This window comes from Eleutherodactylus coqui, chromosome 9 (genome assembly GCF_035609145.1).
Source record: "Eleutherodactylus coqui strain aEleCoq1 chromosome 9, aEleCoq1.hap1, whole genome shotgun sequence".
Lineage (NCBI taxonomy): Eukaryota > Metazoa > Chordata > Amphibia > Anura > Eleutherodactylidae > Eleutherodactylus > Eleutherodactylus coqui.
The window spans coordinates 119,037,500-119,055,739 of record NC_089845.1 but is presented as its reverse complement, the minus strand read 5'-3'; the positions used below and the strand labels follow the sequence as shown (position 1 = coordinate 119,055,739).

Sequence of the window (18,240 nt, the reverse complement as noted above, 5' to 3'; positions counted from 1 at the left end):
TTTCCATGTACCGTATTGGGACACTTGAATGCAATATAGGTGTTCCCCATCTAAAGTAGATCTGGCAGATCCAGCTTGGCCTTTATAACATGGACAACTACACATATGAATGAATGGCTACAATACATTTCCCTTAAATAGGACCCGTCACTGGACAAAATCTGTATGGTTCTGTAGCTTCAGCCTGTTGACTCTATTCAACGCCCCCCCCCCCCCCATCCTTTTTTTCTTTTCATACTCACCTCACCTGTAAAGCAAGTGCTATGTGACCTACTGACAGTGAGTGGTAGGGAGTGCCCACTTGACACATTCACAGTGATGAAAGCCAGGAGGGGAAAAAAAAAAGTGGGGGGTGGTGGTGATAAAGTCATAACTGTAGACCTATGTATCCAGCCCTGCTGACTGTATCCAGTGATAGGTCCTCTTTAAGTGTATGGCCAAAAGCAACTTCGCATTTCAAACTCCCATTGGATTAGGGGCGATCATCTGACACCAGATCAATTTTAGTAAAGTGTGTAAAAAGTTTTCCCAGGTGAAAAAAAAAAAACAGATTAAACTTTAGCAGTAAGGAAATGGTGGCACTCTTTGAAATGAGAGAATGAAAACAAACCAAAAAAATCTAGTAAGGATGCTGAGGTGCCCACATACTCTTGACTGTTAATTGGGTTCCTGGTACACATAAGTATTGTAGATCTCAGCAATTTCCATCAACTATAATCCAGCCAGCAGCGAGCCGGAGGCATCATGGCCCTGAAACCATTTTAGGCACATGGCTGCCCATCAACATTGTATCACCCACAGGCTGTCCGGCTCTGGTCATACAGTATTTTAATGCTTTTAGTTTGATAACTGTATTAGTAACTTAGTCACTTTTTTGACAAACAGATGATGGCACTATGTGAAAGATTTGCTCTTCTCAATACTTACATTGCTTGTAAATTTCATTAACGGTATTGAAGTCATTAATATCTGTCAATAACACCGTAGTCTTCACAACTAGAATAAAAACACAGAACTAGATTTTATATAATAAAACAGATGGGTGCATGCCAACGAAAATCAACACGCAGAGTTTGGGCTGCTGGGTATTGCTTAGCTTTTTTCTACTTAAAGGGGTTGTCCAGTTCCCAAACTATATTCTTCTGATATGTTAATGCAGTTGGAATCTTCCGCTTTGGGGATCCAGCGCTCTACCCAGTCGTTCTTTCGGTGTTTGCTGTGGAAGATGTCACATGAAGTCGCCTGACCGCTGCAGTGTCACTGCCCGTTCTGCTGGCATCAACGCTCACATCCTGGGTGCCGGGAGATTGCAACAATGACGCTACAGCTTTTGATTGGCTTCAGAGTCATTGTTGACTCTTCCACAAAAAATACTGGAAGGATGTCGGGGCTACAGCGCTGGATCCCCACAGCAGAGGAGCGCTACATAATGTTCTTTTTGTTATTTTAACCCAATCGTAGCCATTGGGAGAATGTTGTCCGGTAACTGGACAACCCCTTTAAGAATGTTCATGTCAATAAAACCATATAAGACATCAAAGCAAGCCTTTCTATGTTCCAAGCACTGATAAGACTATGAGCAAAGCTAAGCAAGTATAGTAATACCCACAATGCATAGGTTTTCTCTTAAGCCGGTTGGGGAAAAGCTTGATGATGTCTTGCAGGCAGTGCGTATGGCTCTTTGGTGTCTCTTATGCAGAAGATACACCATATCTGCAGCTGCACAGGGGCCTGGTCGAAAAGAGAACGCACCACTTTGAAGTGCTCCCATTAGTTACTTTGAGGTCATCCAATTAGTCCACAATACTGTGATTCTTTATTATACATTATTTCAAAATAAAACTTTACAGGGTTCCGAGGTCAAAATGCCTCTTTTCCCCTAAAAGAGTCAGAAAAATTAAATTCAAGCTGCAACAAGATCTTTTTAACTTTAAAGCGACCCTCTGGTTTCGGGACAAAATTCTGTCCCAGGTCTGGAGGGGAAGGGGGGGGGAGGATATCACCTGCAGTTGTTTTTTGCTGGCCCTCCAATCCACTGGTTTTAGACATTTTTTTTAATTTTTTTTTTTTAATTGCAAATGGCTGTAGCAATTTTCTAACTACCTAATGCACTGCTCTCTGGTTGGCTAGTGCTCATCACATGAGCAGACGTGAGCAGGTATAGTGCATTAATAGTTCAACATTATGAATGCATTATGGGATTAAGGTAGTCTGAAGATTGTGTCGGCCACCTTGGAAGTTGAAAACAGAACCCTAAACTGGTGGATCAGAAGGATGGCAGAGAAGAAGAGATGCAGGCAATAAATTCCCCTTCCCCTCCAGTCCCGGGACAGAATGGTCATGAATCCTAACAGTCTATTTAATGGGTACTTTAATATCCCTAGGACAAACAGGCTCGCCATACACATTAGTTAGCTATATTTTCCGATATGTGTTCCGAATGGAGAGGGAGTACATATCACTGCAAGACACCTCTGGCGGTAGCTTATCTCCCTGAAAACAAACTGATCAGACAAGTCGAAATCCAAATGCCCGATTCTTATCTCCCCCGAAATCTGCCATCCTTGGAGAGTCAGGAGGATCTCAAAAAGAATAGGAAATTAGCTGGCCTTGCTGAAAGATGCCTTATAACAAAAGTGAATCCAAACTCATGGATGCCTCAAGATAACTAAAAGGAAGGAGTCCCTTTACTTGACAAATCAGCTGTAAGGGGCGCACACGTCTTTCTTGCACCAAGGCCTTATATAGTTCAAACGCCTCCCAGAATACATATTATTAAAGACCAAAATATTTGTCTTTATTGCATGTGCAAACATGAACCCTAAGAGCCTAATGCAGTGTCCTCACTATTTACTTAGAGCTGACCTCTCCTGGGTTTAGAGGCACCGTTCTATCACATCCCCGTTGGTCATATGACCAGTGTCGCAGCAAGATGACTGGTGGTCACGGGCAATACACTGGAAGTGCTGGACATGTCCCCAGTGGTAGACGTGTTATAGCATCACAAAACTCCTTTCCCACCATCAGCTTCCGCCCCTCGTCTCCAGTCTAGCACATGCTCTGTGAAGCAGAGGGAGGGCTTCTGGCAGTGTCCCAAGGTGATGGAGACCAAAAAGCATGTACAGGCAAGCACAACCATAGATCTAAGTAATAATAGCTGTTCAGCATATTACACATCAACAAACGATATGTAAAAAAGAAAAAATAAATAAAAGATACGCGACATTCACATAAATATATCATCAATTACCGATATCAAGATACACCGATGCAGATACAAACAATTTTCATAAATAAAGTCACAAACAGGACATCAGGGAATCTTGTGTGGCGCAGAGTGTTAAGGCAGCAGAAATGCAGCCCTAAACTCGCGCTCATGGCCTGAAGGTTGCTGGTTCAATCTCCGCCTGATTCAGGTAGCCAGCTCAAGGTTGACTTAGCCTTCCATTCTTATGAAGGCGGTAAAAGGAGTACCCAGCTTGGTGGTGGGGTAATAAATAAGTTACCTGAAAGCGCTGTGGAATAAGTTGGCGCTATAAAAATAACAAGATTTATTTATTTTATTTACAGAACCACTAGGTCTGCATAAAATGTATAAATAATCATAAAAAAACATAATTTAATACATAAAAGACCCACAGTGATGTCCTGGAAAAGAGTTAAGCATAACGGAAAATAGGGTGCAGCATCCATCTATCTATCTGCATTGTTGTAATAGCAGGGTGTATAATGGGCCCATTCTTTATTGTATTGATGCACCTTAGGACTTTGACTACTTTCTCTCTGGAGAATTTTAAAGATTTTTAAAAACATTTTTTGGACAACTTCTATATGTCTAATAGATTTGTTTGTAGCATTCTGATACCTTTATTTATGCGAGTGTCACGTAGCTTTACTTTTTTTCTTTTTTTTTGTATGCTAAGAGGACAAAGACATGTCCGTAACATCAGGCTTGCTCTGCTGAATGTGGCGGCTTGGTCACATGACCGGTGGGGAAGTAGAAGAGTGGTGAGCTTGAAAGATGGAGAAGCGAGCTTCTAGTTTTCTAGAATTGAGCAATGAACTCTTATCAGCGGTGCAGGCTGTTATCAGTCAGAAGCGCTGATAAGATTCTTTCAGCTCGTGTCCTGCTAGTAGTTCACAGCGGGACAGGAGCTGTAAGCGCGGAGAACAATGCAGCTGTTTTCTTATGCAAAAAAGATCTATTGTTCGCCGAGCGATAGCAGTGGTGTCCCGCTCCACCTGCATAGCTCTTAAGCAGCTGCTTAGCTACTAGAGACTATGCAAAGATGAATGCTCAAAACTGTCACTCAAACTGTCGTTTGAGCGATCATCTTTCAGTGTAAACGGGGTCTAACACAGACAGACGGCCCTAAATATGCCAGTGTGCCAGGGACCTAGAGGTGAGACCATACAATGGGCCTGAATGCACAGGGCCAAACCATGCCCATATGCGATGGTCAATGGCTGCATTACTTACTGGCAAAATCATACAGCCATTGGCTACCACAGGTGAGCAGGACTTGGGTCCGTGCGTTTAGCTCCACTGTGTGGTCTTACCTTTACAAGAATTTTCAAAAATTTTTACAAGTCTGCATTAGTGGATAGACTTGTAACTAAAAATTAAAAAAGAAGAAAAGAAAAAAAAAATATTCCTAATTAGCAGCAAAGTTCATATTATCATCAACAAACAGAGCAACCATCTACATCCATGACCAAGTTACACAGACAACACAAGAAAAGGCCACATAGAAAGACGCATGTATATTGGAAGATAACAGATCATCTAAAGAGTACAAGTCTATAACATACCATTGTTGTAATCACATCCTGCAGCTTTAAGAATTTCACCCATATTCACCAAAGCCTGGAAAACAAGGCCAACATGTCAATGCTAGACCGTGGCTATACGGCAATATTCCTATAGTGTAAAGAGATTTCACAATATATTCTGTAAAACATCAGAACATGGGACACATTCAGGAAACAAACTGTAGAATGGGTACAACTAATGAGAATCATCGCGTCGTCTTCTGAATGACAAATATTTGTTACTGGGGTTATGCAGTTTATACAGGGTGTCCCATTCACTGGAGGCCCGAAATAATCAGTTATAACTCCAAGACTCATGAACACACTTTAAAGGGACCCGAACACCTCTGAGCAGCATCATAAAGTAAGAAAGTGCCGTTCGGTAAGGTGAAGGGGAGCCAGGGGGTGTTTTTATTTTTCATATACTCCCCCTATTCTAACAGTGTTCCCTGGTGAAGTACGTGTATTGTCTGAAAATCTATATAGAAGTCTATGTGAAAGCTCGCACATAGCACTCTTAAGAGTCATACTTTCGTGCTGTTTGTGAACTTCACCAGGGAAAACTGCAGGAATAAGAGATCGGACGAGTATAAAAAAACAAAACAAATTAAAAAAACCATCCCCAACTCCCCTTCACCTTCCCGATCGGCACCATAGCTTAGTTTACAGTGCTGTACAGAGGTCAAGCTCTCTTTAATGAAATTTAGTCAAAACATACCTTACTCATCGGGAATCAGGCACTCCTCATAACATGTGCTGCAAGTGTCCTCCGTCAATGGTCAAGCACAGCTGAACCCGATGCTCCGTATTGCTGAACGCTCCGGTGATTTTATGTGTCGTCACTGCAGCAATTTTTTGCTCAATGTTCCTGTTCAATTCTTGGGCAGTTCGTTGCTTATGCCAGTCAACTTTCCCCTTCAGTGGGCAGCAAAGGCTCTGACTACGTGACTGGATGGCTGTGGAGATGGCATGGTGTGCCGACCGAAACAGCCAGGCTAACCGCCCAGACTAGCTGGACTTCGGCAGACAGGAGTGACTGACACACATGTTATGAGGGGTTTCCTGATTCTCACTGAGCAAGATATATTTTGCCCAAATATCATTAAAATGTGTTCATTAGTTATGAAATTGTAGCATATTTTTCAGGGCCCAGCGAGTGGGACATCCGGTAGAGCTGTTAGTAAATGTTGCTCACCATCTGAAAATTGAAATGAATTATAAAGCATAACTCCACATTCTTATTTGCCCAGAATTCCACACTCTGCTACACTCCGAATCTCCAAGTTTTTCTATGAATCCCAAAAATATCTCAAATACCGCTCAATGGGCCAAACTGTACATCCCATTTTATAAAGGCACAAAGAACTCTCTTCCTCATGGATTCCATGCTGCTGTATTCTGGAGCTATAAATTGTTGTTTTTAAGGCAGAATCCGACGTTAGACGCATCACGCAGCGGCACAGAGAACCTATGGATGCATACTGCTGACCCATAATTCAGTCCTAAGTGCCCATGTACACATTGGAGTATGCATGAGCCCCGATTTTGAATAGTGGGAGTATGACCATTGGGGGAATGTATATATCGTCACACTTCTGGAAGGAGTGCTTATATAGGGGTCAAAATGTGTTGTTATTTTATTGCTAATGATGTTCCTTTCAATGTTCAACCATATTGGTTAAAGTGATGGTACGGAGAACATTATAACCCGTTAGGGGAGAGGCAATTAAATCATAAACAGCCCCCAAGAATAATAAAAAAGTTCTGCGTGTGGTTTTGTGATACAGTTAAGAAGAGAAAAGTGTATTAGGTCTGGAGAAAATATCTCCACCTTGTAGACCATTATACTGCACTATCATCAGCTATGATAGTGGCTGACAAAGTGGTCCTCAAAGCTAAAAGAGGTCTGCATATCAATCAGCAATGGAACAAACGGAAGACTTCCGGAAAGGGATATTGTGCTGCTGCCACTAGTCACTGCCGTTGACCTGTGTTTGTAATGCAACACCATAAGCTGTACTTGTTCTTCTCCGGATCTACTCTCAGTTATGATGTGGTCTCCTGCTCTTCATTCTAGACCACATCAGCTGGTACCCAACAACCCGACTGATCAGAGCAATTATGCAAGGTAAGTGATGCCTAAAGATCAAGCATCCATCTTTGCTGATATGGAGCCAATGGCCCTAGAGCATCATACCCTGACGCTAAAGACCTCTTACAACATGGGGTAGTCGGTACGATGTGAACCTGTGCAGGGAGATCCCAATGGATTGACCTCTTACACTTCATACCAGTAAATGGGAGATACAGATACATCCAAAGTTGATCCCAGTTACAGGGTCAAGCCTAGTTGTAAAATCTAAATAACAAAGAAATATTTTACCTGCTTTGCCTCATTTCTGACACCGCCGGGCACAAGCTGTCCACTTGCAGGATCCATGCCGAGTTGCCCAGATACGTACATGGTCTTATCGACCACCACTGCTTGACTGCAACATAGAACACAACAGTCCATTAAATAACACTGGTATGTCATGCCAAACTTGCATAAAAACAAGATTTTAAAAAGATGTTGAATTTAAATGAAAAAAAGTGTATTTTTGCTGTTTGGGTCAAACATTATTTCCATAGAGAAGGTTGCAGTGATTTATAATGGTCTCTGCCTTCCTAAACACTAAATGGAAGGCACTCAGAGATGAAACAAAGTAAGTCAGAATACTGGCGATTCCATGACACATCACGATTGCCAACTAGTTCTGCTCACATCACGTTCTTTTGTTAATAATTAGGCGTTTGCCGGAAAGGTCCCAAAATAATATATTAATTATGTCCATAGAGCTCCATTAATCCGATGGAGGCCAAAATAGTGTCCTTTTGGCTTCTGTCTGGTCGGTATAGGTTATTATATGGCAAAATTAAATTAGTATGGTATCCATCACAGACATCCACTAACCATATAGGCCATGAGCCTAACTATATGCCGCAATAAATCCAAATAAACACCACTTTCAGGACTCCCAATCTATTGGGAGAATGAGGGTCACCTTCCAGACATGACTATACAGTGCACCCATAGTACGTGTCCTAATATATAGTGGACCCAGACATGACTACATAGTGCACCCATAGTACTTGTCCTAATATATAGTGGACCCAAACATGGCTACACAGTGCACCCATAGTACGTGTCCTAATATATAGTGGACCCAAACATGGCTACACAGTGCACCCTTAGTACTTGTCCTAATATATAGGGGACCAGACATGGCTACACAGTGCACCCTTAGTACGTGTCCTAATATATAGGGAACCCAGACATGGCTACACAGTGCACCCTTAGTACTTGTCCTAACATATAGGAGACCCAGACATGACTACACAGTGCACCCTTAGTACTTGTCCTAATATATAGGGACCCAGACATGGCTACACAGTGCACCCTTAGTACTTGTCCTAATATATAGTGGACCCAGACATGGCTACACAGTGCACCCTTAGTACTTGTCCTAATATATAGTGGACCCAGACATGGCTACACAGTGCACCCTTAGTACATGTCCTAATATATAGGAGACCCGGACATGGCTACACAGTGCACCCTTAGTACATGTCCTAATATATAGTGGACCCAGACATGGCTACACAGTACAGCTTTAGTACTTGTCCTAATATATAGTGGATCCAGACATGACTACACAAAGCACCCTTAGTACTTGTCCTAATATATAGGGGACCAGACATGACTACACAGTGCACCCTTAGTACTTGTCCTAATATATAGTGGACCCAGACATGGCTACACAGTGCACCCTTAGTACTTGTCCTAATATATAGTGGACCCAGACATGACTACACAGTGCACCCATAGTACTTGTCCTAATATATAGAGGACTAGACATGGCTATACAGTGCACCCATAGTACTTGTCCTAATATATAAGGGACCAGACATGGCTACACAGAGCACCCTTACTACTTGTCCTAATATATAGTGGACCCAAACATGGCTACACAGTGCACCCTCAGTACTTGTCCTAATATATAGGGACCCAGACATGATTACACAGTGCACCCATAGCACTTGTCCTAATATATAGGGGACCAGACATTGCTACACAGTGCACCTTTAGTACTTGTCCTAATATATAAGGGACCAGACATGGCTGCATAGTACACCCTCAGTGCTTGTCCTAATATATAGGGGACCCAGACATGGTTACACAGTACAGCCTTAGTATTTGTTAGTTCCTGTTGCCCTGCCATGTGCCGCCACTCTTCATCTAGACATGGAAATTACATGTGAACCGCCACACATAGATATTTCTTTCCCCAGTTGATTGGGGCCACACAGAATGGGCTTGTGAGCCACAAGTTGTGCACAGTATTATTGTATCTTGTCACCACCAGAAAGCTAGGGTCTTGACAGGGCTTGGATGGAGGAATGCCCCTGTCACACCCCTAGCTCCCGATTGGGTGACTTCTGTATGGTCCTTGAAGGTCCTAGCAGAAGCGCGTGTAGTGATGTTGTGCCCGTGCTGGAGGGTTAGGGTAAGGGGTTAGTGTTCATGTTAGGCTTACATAAGTAGCTGTAAATACAGAAGCCTTTACAGCTAAAAACGTAAGCGTCATAGGAAAAATAACCCCTTAACCCCAACCCTCCGGGCCAGAAAAGAGTCACTACACAGGCTGCATCTGTCCCAGTGCTCCGTGAGTTATTCGTGTGGCCACTTTTAGCCTGTCGCTGTGCTGCCTCTCACCTCGATCCTGGCCGCCAATTGCCCCAGTGACTGACTGCTGTGGTCAGCTGGCGCCTCTGCCGCCTTTCCCAGTGTTGCCGCAATCCTCCTGCCATCTGTGGACGGCACTTGCAGGATTACATACACAGCCGACGCTACCAGCGTCAGTGGTGTCCGGCGCCTGTGTATGTGCCGACGCTCGCCGCTGTATTCCTGGCATCCGAGAACAGCACTGGCTGGTCTTCTCGGCCGACTCTGGGTGTCCTCCTGCCCTGTGTTAATTTAGTAACGCGCCCCCCTCCCAGTCAATCAGAAGCTGGAGGCGTTACTACGTTCTTTGACAGCTGCTCCCTTGTCACCACCCCTAACTTCGGGTTGTGACAAGGTACAATAATACCGTTGTGCACCCCTGGTCTAAGGCAATATTCTAGCAGCACAAATCTCTGGTAGTTGGGGGGCGTGGCCAGCGACCAACATGGAGAGTCGCATGTGAGGAGAGCTCCCCAGGGGATAACCTAAAATCCTTACAAAATCCTGGCCTCATCAGAATCCTGAGATCCAAAACGCCGCCTAAGGACCTATAGATCCTGAGAGGAGAGTTGGACCGCAGCTGGGGGCACGTTTAGTCTCCTGACACCCATAACGGGACTGCGGGCCGAGGAGGAAGAGGAGCGGCGCCAACGCCCTGTTACTTTCCCGCGCTTAGCCTGACGCCGACCTCCCTAACCCCTGCCTGCAGGCTCGGCTGGGACCAGTGGGCCGAGTGGACCGGTGAGTCTGCCCCCCTCGCCCAGACACAGCTCACCCGGCAAATCTCCCGGGACCCAGCCACCTCGTCTGTACCAAACCTCTCCCCCCCCCCCCCCCCGCGCTGCCTTGACCGGTCGCGACCCAGACAGAAGGGAACCTCCCGGGCCGGACCCCAGTCAGCGGGACATTGCGATTAACCCCTGGATCGAGCCGCCACGGCGGGCCCGGGGGGGAGACCGCGGCTGGCCGCCCCGCCGTCTTGAGACCCCCTGCAGCCGCCTGCCTTTGCCGCCATACACTCCGCAACGAGCCGCACTGGACCTGACCCCGCGGGCGAAGAAGCCCGCTCTGCAGCCCCCGACGAAGATTACCTGCCGCGGGGCCCCGACCGGGACCGCGGTTTACTCTGCCACCAGTCCCCCGTGCATCCACAGGTCCTCCACGGCTGACGGACGCTACATCCTTTCCCGGAGGGGGCGTGCTTCTTGCCTCCTGGCCGTCGGAACTCACCCTCCGCTGTGAGGGCTGCGCGGAGGCCGCGGCCCTCCCGACCGTCCCGCCGCCTCACAACCTCTTGCCGCCGCCTGCCAGACATCCGACGGAGCGCCGACCTAAGCCCCAGGAGCCGGCGCGCTCGCGGGACGTCCCTCTATCCTGCACAGTCGCGGGGGGCACGGGCACCGGTCCGCCCGGTACCACGGTCGGCCCGACCGCACCTTCCATCACCCACCCGGGAATCGCCTTGTGACGGCCAGGCGGGTCAATTAACGGCCCCAGGGACTCTGAATTACACAGATCCTGCCTTCCGGACCCGGCCCTGCGGAGCCGGCAGCAAAATTGTAAGTAACCAGCGGGGGCTGGGGGACAACACACCTGTCAGAAGACAGTGACCCCCCTGGGACTGTATATCGGGCAAGCAGCCCATAAAGATAGAACCTCCACCTCCCCTTGGGAAGCACCCCCTGCTGCCTATGCCACCATATAATAACGCCTTGGAGAGTCCACGGGAGATAGACTGCCTTTACATATAGCTCCACTTAACCAACAAGCAGCAGGACCCACAAGGAACAAAGTGCTCCCTGTACTTCAATCTGCGCTTCTGGTGCGCTGGGACGGAACGTTATTGCCCTCAGCAGACAGTCGCGGCGTGGGGTCGGTGTCACCCCCCCCACCTTTCTCACCATAAATTATCTCAGATCTGAACAAACCCTGCATAGTTGCGGCCCAGGCTGCGGGACCTCTACCCTCTAACAGCTATTGTAACCGCATAAATACAAGGACTCTATAGTCAACAACACCTAAAACCCACAAAAGTCGCGTCAAACCGTTGGATCCACCACCCGGCTTCGGCCACAAGCAACGGCCCTGATACCTTCTATACTATACTACACTAAGCGGAACAAAGGTCGTGGCCCGGCGACAGCGAGACTCCCGCAGTCACTAACAATTTAAGCTTCCCAGCAGAGTCCCCACAAGCTATCTGACCGGCTAACCAGACCCAAACCAAGTAACTTCCCTCAGAAACACTCATCACCAAAAAAACCACTTACGTCTCCAGTTAAACACGTCAACTATCTACCCGTGAACATGAGCGTACGCAAAAAAAGCGGCTCTGCGGCAGAAAGATTAAAAGAATTCTCACGCACTGAAACTCCAGATCACTCTCCTCGGGCGACGCAACCAGCCCAAACAAAGAAAACCGATGATGTTTCCGAGCAGCCACCAGAACCAACAATGCGTCAACTCCTGGAAGCAATCAACAATTGTAAGTCCGCCCTTACAGACAAGATAGAAGAAGTCAAATCAGATGTAGTCCTCCTGAGACAAGACCTACAAAATATGCGCGGCAGGGTGCGAGAAATGGAAGACCGCATCTCGAATGTAGAGGACTCCCTGCGCCCAATCCCCGCAGCAATACAGAAAGCCATAAAAACAGCGGAATACTGCCAAGCAAAAACTGACGACCTTGAAAACCGCTCGCGCCGTAACAACTTGCGCATAATCGGCCTACCTGAGAAGGCAGAAGGCTCACAACCAGAAGCGTTCACGGAGAACTGGCTAAAAACATTGCTGGGTGACGACGCTTTTTCCACCCATTTTGCCGTGGAGAGGGCCCATCGAGTCCCAGCGAAACCACCACAACCAGGAGCACCCCCGCGCCCGTTTATAGCCAGAATTCTAAACTGCAGAGACCGTGACACTGCCCTGCGACAGGCCAGATTAAAAGGTCCACTCAAATACAACAATTCAATAATATCTATATTCCCCGACTTCTCTGCGGACTTGCAAAAACAAAGAGCCACCTTTATGGAGGTCAAAAAGAAATTTAAAGATAGAAACATTCCTTATTCCATGGCATATCCGGCCCGCCTGCGCATAGTCGCAGAAGGAAAAGCGACATTTCTACACTCTCCCACTGAAGCTCTGGAATGGCTCAGAATGCATCCAACGTCACCAAGAGGCGCTAATCCATAACATATATAAATATGCCTGCTAGCGGAAATCGGGGCTGAGGAGCTTTATTATCCCCCTGACCTACGGGTGGTGGGCCGATCGCCAACGATGCGAACCCGTAGCCCGGGACCCTTCCGTGTCTCAATGCTACCCTAACCTAACAAATTAAGTCCACTAGGTTAAACCAGCCACCCATAGGCCACTGGAACTTTTTCCCCTCCAGCAACATCAGCTACCTACTTGATAGTTTGTAGCTTAAGTTTGTTCATTGTCTCCTGTCTCTAGATTTACCGGAACCCTAATTTAGGATTCCTGTGTTTATATTCAGACAGGATGTCAACAACTAAAAGTTTAATCTGTTTTGTGATAATTATTGTTATTTGTTCTGGACTGTCGATGCCGATGATCCCTATTGCTCTGTATGTGCAGAGACCTCTCCCTCCCCTTCCCCTAATTATAAGCGCGTTGATTGAGCTTTACATTTACACCAACACCAATGACCTTAAAATACCTTAGTTGGAACGTACGCGGTCTCGGCTCAGCCCTTAAACGCAGAAAAGTTTTCTCCTTTATTAAACAAACCAACCCCCACATCGTATGCTTGCAAGAGACCCACCTTACCAGTGACAGAGCGGACACTCTTAAGAGGCCGTGGGTGCAGTGGGCGGCCCACTCTTTCCACACCTCCTCCTCCAGAGGCGTTTCATTACTTATACATAGCTCCATAAGATGGAATCCCATCAACATTCGTAGAGACCCGGAAGGTAGATCAATCTTCGTACATGCCGAAATAGACTCCAAGCTTTACGTCATCCTGTGTATTTATAACCCACCTCATAATAATCTCTCTCTTCTACAAGCGGCCATGGCCTTTGCGCACCAATACCCCTCAGCAGGAGTACTCTGCATGGGCGACTTTAACCAGGTAATGGACCCGACCAGAGACAAATTTCACGCCCTAACTAACACAGCCACAAACACTAGCTCCCCCCTCCGGCAGATGACTGAAAGTGTGGGCTGGGTCGACCTTTGGCGGTTGCATCACCCTGATACCCTGGAGTACACCTGCCACTCCCTCGGTCATAATGCCCTTTCAAGAATCGACTATATACTCAGCTCTGCGGAGGTCGCGGTGTACCTCTCAGATATAACACACTGCCCGCGAGGTATATCTGACCACAGCCCGGTACTCCTAACACTGAAATTCCCTCAACTCATAATCCTTCCTACCTGGAAATTACACCCGTTCTGGCTCAAACTTCTAGGCCCAGATGACCAAACCCCATTCCATATATCTCTCTTTTTAGATGCCCATAACAACAACACCCATCCGGCTCTGAGATGGGATACCCTTAAAGCATACCTCCGAGGGTTCCTTAAATCAGCCATTGCATACATCAAACAAACGACTTCCCAAGCTGACCGAGAGATAGAATCCAAGACACTTGAGACAGAAAAGACTTTTATTGATAACCCTACAGACTCTAACAAAGAAGCTTGGCTCAGTTGCTCCCGCCTCTACAAACACCAACTTCATGCTAAGGCCAAGCGCAAGCTATTCTTTGTGAAACAATACTATTTCGAGCTGGGTAACCAATCCAGCCATCTGCTAGCCAACCTGATTAAGCATGAGAAGCACCCGAACACGATCCTTAAAATAAAAGACCAACACGGCAATGAGCTGACCGACGCCCCAGCTATCACAAATCGCTTCAAAGAATTTTACGCTGACCTGTACAGCTCACCCACAAATGCCACTAAGGCAGACGTCCTAAACTACCTGAGCGATTTGACTTTTCCAACACTGTCTGAAGAACAGGTGGAATTCCTGGAAGCCCCAATCACCCTAGACGAAATCCGGCAGACAATGCGAGACATGGCATCCAATAAAGCCCCAGGCCCGGACGGCCTCCCGATAGAGGTGTACCGGAAATACGACGAACAACTGGCCCCGTTGCTACTAGAGACGATACAACAGGCCCAACTAGATAATTCCCTCCCACCCTCGTTTTATGGAGCATCTATCATAGTCATTTTGAAGCCAGATAAAGACCCTACAGACTGTAGCTCTTATCGGCCCATTTCCCTGGTAAACGCCGACTATAAAATCCTAACAAAACTCCTGGCTACAAGGCTAAACCAAGTAATCCTATCCATTATACACCCTGACCAGACCGGATTTATGCCAGGAAAATCCACGACAATCAACATACGGAGAGTCCAGACAGCGATCCAACTGGGCAAACAATTTAACATGCCCTGGGCACTAGTCTCACTGGACATGATGAAGGCCTTTGACTCGCTGGAGTGGACCTTCCTTGAGGCCTGCCTGGCCCGTTTCGGGTTTGGCCCTCAATTCTCACAATGGATCAAAACCATTTACAAATCCCCAAGTGCCAATGTAATAGTAAACGGCATCCCATCCGCCGAGTTCCGCCTCGCAAGAGGCACCCGGCAGGGATGCCCGTTGTCCCCAGCTTTATTTGCCATGGCCATCGAAGCCATGGCAATTCGGTTGAGAAGCACCCCTGAAGTGACCGGCATTAAATGGGCAGGACTCGAAAGTAAAGTGGGCTTATACGCGGATGATACGATCCTATTTTTGTCAGACCCTATAACCTCCTTCTCCCACGCTATGTCCCAAATTGACAAATTCTCCCACCTATCTGGACTACATGTTAACTGGCCCAAGTCCACAATCCTATATACAAATCTCAACCCAATAACAGACCCTTGCGTCGCCAGATATAACCTAGCTGTGGTCTCTACATTCAAATATTTGGGGATGTATATGTCCCAAAACCAAAACAATGCTATAGAAGATAACATTGTCCCACTGCTAGAAAACGTAAAAAATAAATTCGAACGATGGTCGAAACTACCACTCTCGATAGCCGGTCGCATAAACCTGGTAAAGATGGCCACGCAACCCAAATGTCTATATATACTGCAGCACATGCCAATATCCGTACCCAAACGTATTTTCCAAACCCTCAACTCCCTCATCAGATCCTTCATTTGGAACTCCACTCGCTCAAAGCTCAGTCTTTCGACCCTACAAAGACCTAAAGAGCAAGCTGGAATGGCGCTTCCAGATCTGCACGTATACTACTTAGCCGGGCAGCTGCGTAATGTTCGGAGCTGGTTCTTGGAACGAGAAATGCCCATCGCTGACCAATACCTGGCAAAACAAGTGAAAGGCAACAACCTTCTAAGCTTCCTGGAATTCCCAGAACATACCAATCCCTCCGATATTTTGCCACTTCACAAACTCGCCCTAAAGGTGTGGAGGGAGGCCAGGGCCATCCAACAATACAAAGGAGTGATGTGTGAACTTCCCTTGTGGAACAACCCTGGCCTTAAGGCCCTGCAGTCGGTTCCGGATCCCCAATACTTGAGATTGTTGGGGGTGGTGACGGTGGGTGACGTCTATACAGACGGGAACCTCCTCACATTCAATCAACTACGCGAAAAAATACAGTCCCCACAACTTCAACTATTTAGATATTTCCAGCTGAGCCATGCCCTGAACTCCCAATTTCCACCTACCTCTACAAACATATCCAAATTCCCCACGATTGGCATCCTCAGATCCCAAGGACCTAAGGGTCTAATCTCGGCCCTTTACACACATCTCCTTTCAGCCAAAACCGACCATAACCCCCCCTCAGCTTACGATAAATGGAAAATTGCCATCCCGTCCTTATCTCCGGAAGACTGGGTAGATATATCGGAATCCCACCTCTCAGTCTCCCCCGCAGTCAACAATAAACTGATTCAGCTATACATTATTCACCAAGCGTACCTCACACCCAGCCGACTATATAAAATGGGCAACTCCTCCTCTAACTCCTGCCATAGATGCCGTCAACTAGAGGCCAACTTTTGGCATTTGATCTGGGATTGCCCCCTGATAAACAGATTCTGGTCCGAGATTGTATCCTTCATAAACTCGCTACTACCATCCCCCTTTAATATTGGAATGGACCCCAAAGTAACTTTGTTTGGCCTATTGGAGGAGGAGGAGTGGCCGCACCACACCCGCATTTTTCTACAGAAGACCTTGTTCCTGGCACGTAAAACAATAGCTACTCACTGGATGGCTGCGGGAACCCCAACGATCTCGGGGTGGGTTCGGTTGGTAAACACAGTAATCTCATACGAGAAAATCATCTATCAAAATAGAGGATGTCCAAATAAATTTCAAAAAATATGGGATATTTGGCTGGATACCAACTCCACCTTATCCACGGACTAAATCCCCAGTCTGGCGTCCCCTGCCCTCTTTCTCCCCCCCCCCCCCCCCCCCACTGTGGGTGCCCCGGTACCCATCCCCTTTCCAAATGGCAAGTGCAGAGCCTTACCCCACAAAGAGTTTAAACAATCGACACAGACGGTCCAAGTTTTTATGTTATAGTTTACTGTTAATTATAAGAAAAATACACAAGGAAAATGTTGTTATACCACTATGATCAAGCAAGCTATAGCACAGCATGTAATCTATGTAACACTGAGTTTATTTCATTATGATTTTACTATGTACTGTGCAATTATCCTTAATAAAGAAAAAATAAAAAAAATAAAAATCTCTGGTAGTTTTCTAAAATGTATCAGTCTGGAGTCCGGGCTGTTTAGCTTACAGAGCATTGTCTGGGCTGGATGCAATCCACTTCTCAATGGCATTTTGTTTCAGAAGTTTGGAAATATAAGTTGTATAGTCTCAGATGACAGGGCATCTATGGCGACTGTTCAGGTTGGGTGGGCTGTGGTTTTTTTTTTTGTTTTTTTTTATGACTACCGTATATACCGGCGTAAAAGGCGATGGGGCGTATAAGACGACCCCCCAACTTTCACCTTATACGCCGGTAATACAGTGGCGAAAAAAAAAAAATCAGTACTCACCTCCCCCGGCGTTCTGTCGCGCTCCGGCAGGCTATCGCTCCCATCTGGTCCCCGGCAGAACATTGCTTTCTGAATGCAGGGCTTGAAATCCCCGCCTCCAGAAAGCTAATACACACGCCGTCAGCCAGTTACAGCCATTCAATGACATCATTGAATGGCTGTGATTGGCTAAAACACACGTGGCTTCAGCCAATCACACTATTCAATGACATCATTGAATGGGTGTGATTGCTAACACACGTGCGCCTTCAGCCAATCACAGCCATTCAATGATGTCATTGAATGGCTGTAACTGGCTGACGGCGTGTGTATTAGCTTTCTGGAGGCGGGGATTTCAAGCCCCGCATTCAGAAAGCAATGCTCTGCCGGAGACCAGGAGGGAGCGACATCCTGCCGGAGCGCGACAGAACGCCGGGGGAGGTGAGTACTGATTTTTTTTTTTTGACACTTTTTTTTTTGTATTACCGGCGTATAAGACGACCCCCGACTTCAGAGCAGATTTTTCGGGGTTCAAAAGTCGTCTTATACGCCGGTATATACGGTATATTTTATTGTATAATTGTTAAAAAAACAAAACAAAAACAAAC

The 18,240-nt window shown here is 46.6% G+C and overlaps 1 protein-coding gene across 2 annotated transcripts in view; it reads right to left on the bottom strand.

The window, feature by feature from the left end:
• Positions 1–18,240, bottom strand: part of RIDA (reactive intermediate imine deaminase A homolog) — a 34,192-nt gene that overhangs the window by 1,918 nt on the left and 14,034 nt on the right. For both annotated transcript variants that reach the window (XM_066579018.1, XM_066579017.1), the window contains exons 2-4: positions 7,196–7,301; positions 4,813–4,867; positions 928–996 (exon numbers count right to left, since the gene is read on the bottom strand). In XM_066579018.1, the coding sequence (XP_066435115.1) occupies positions 928–996; positions 4,813–4,867; positions 7,196–7,301 (230 nt within the window). The remainder of the gene's footprint in view (positions 1–927; positions 997–4,812; positions 4,868–7,195; positions 7,302–18,240) is intronic.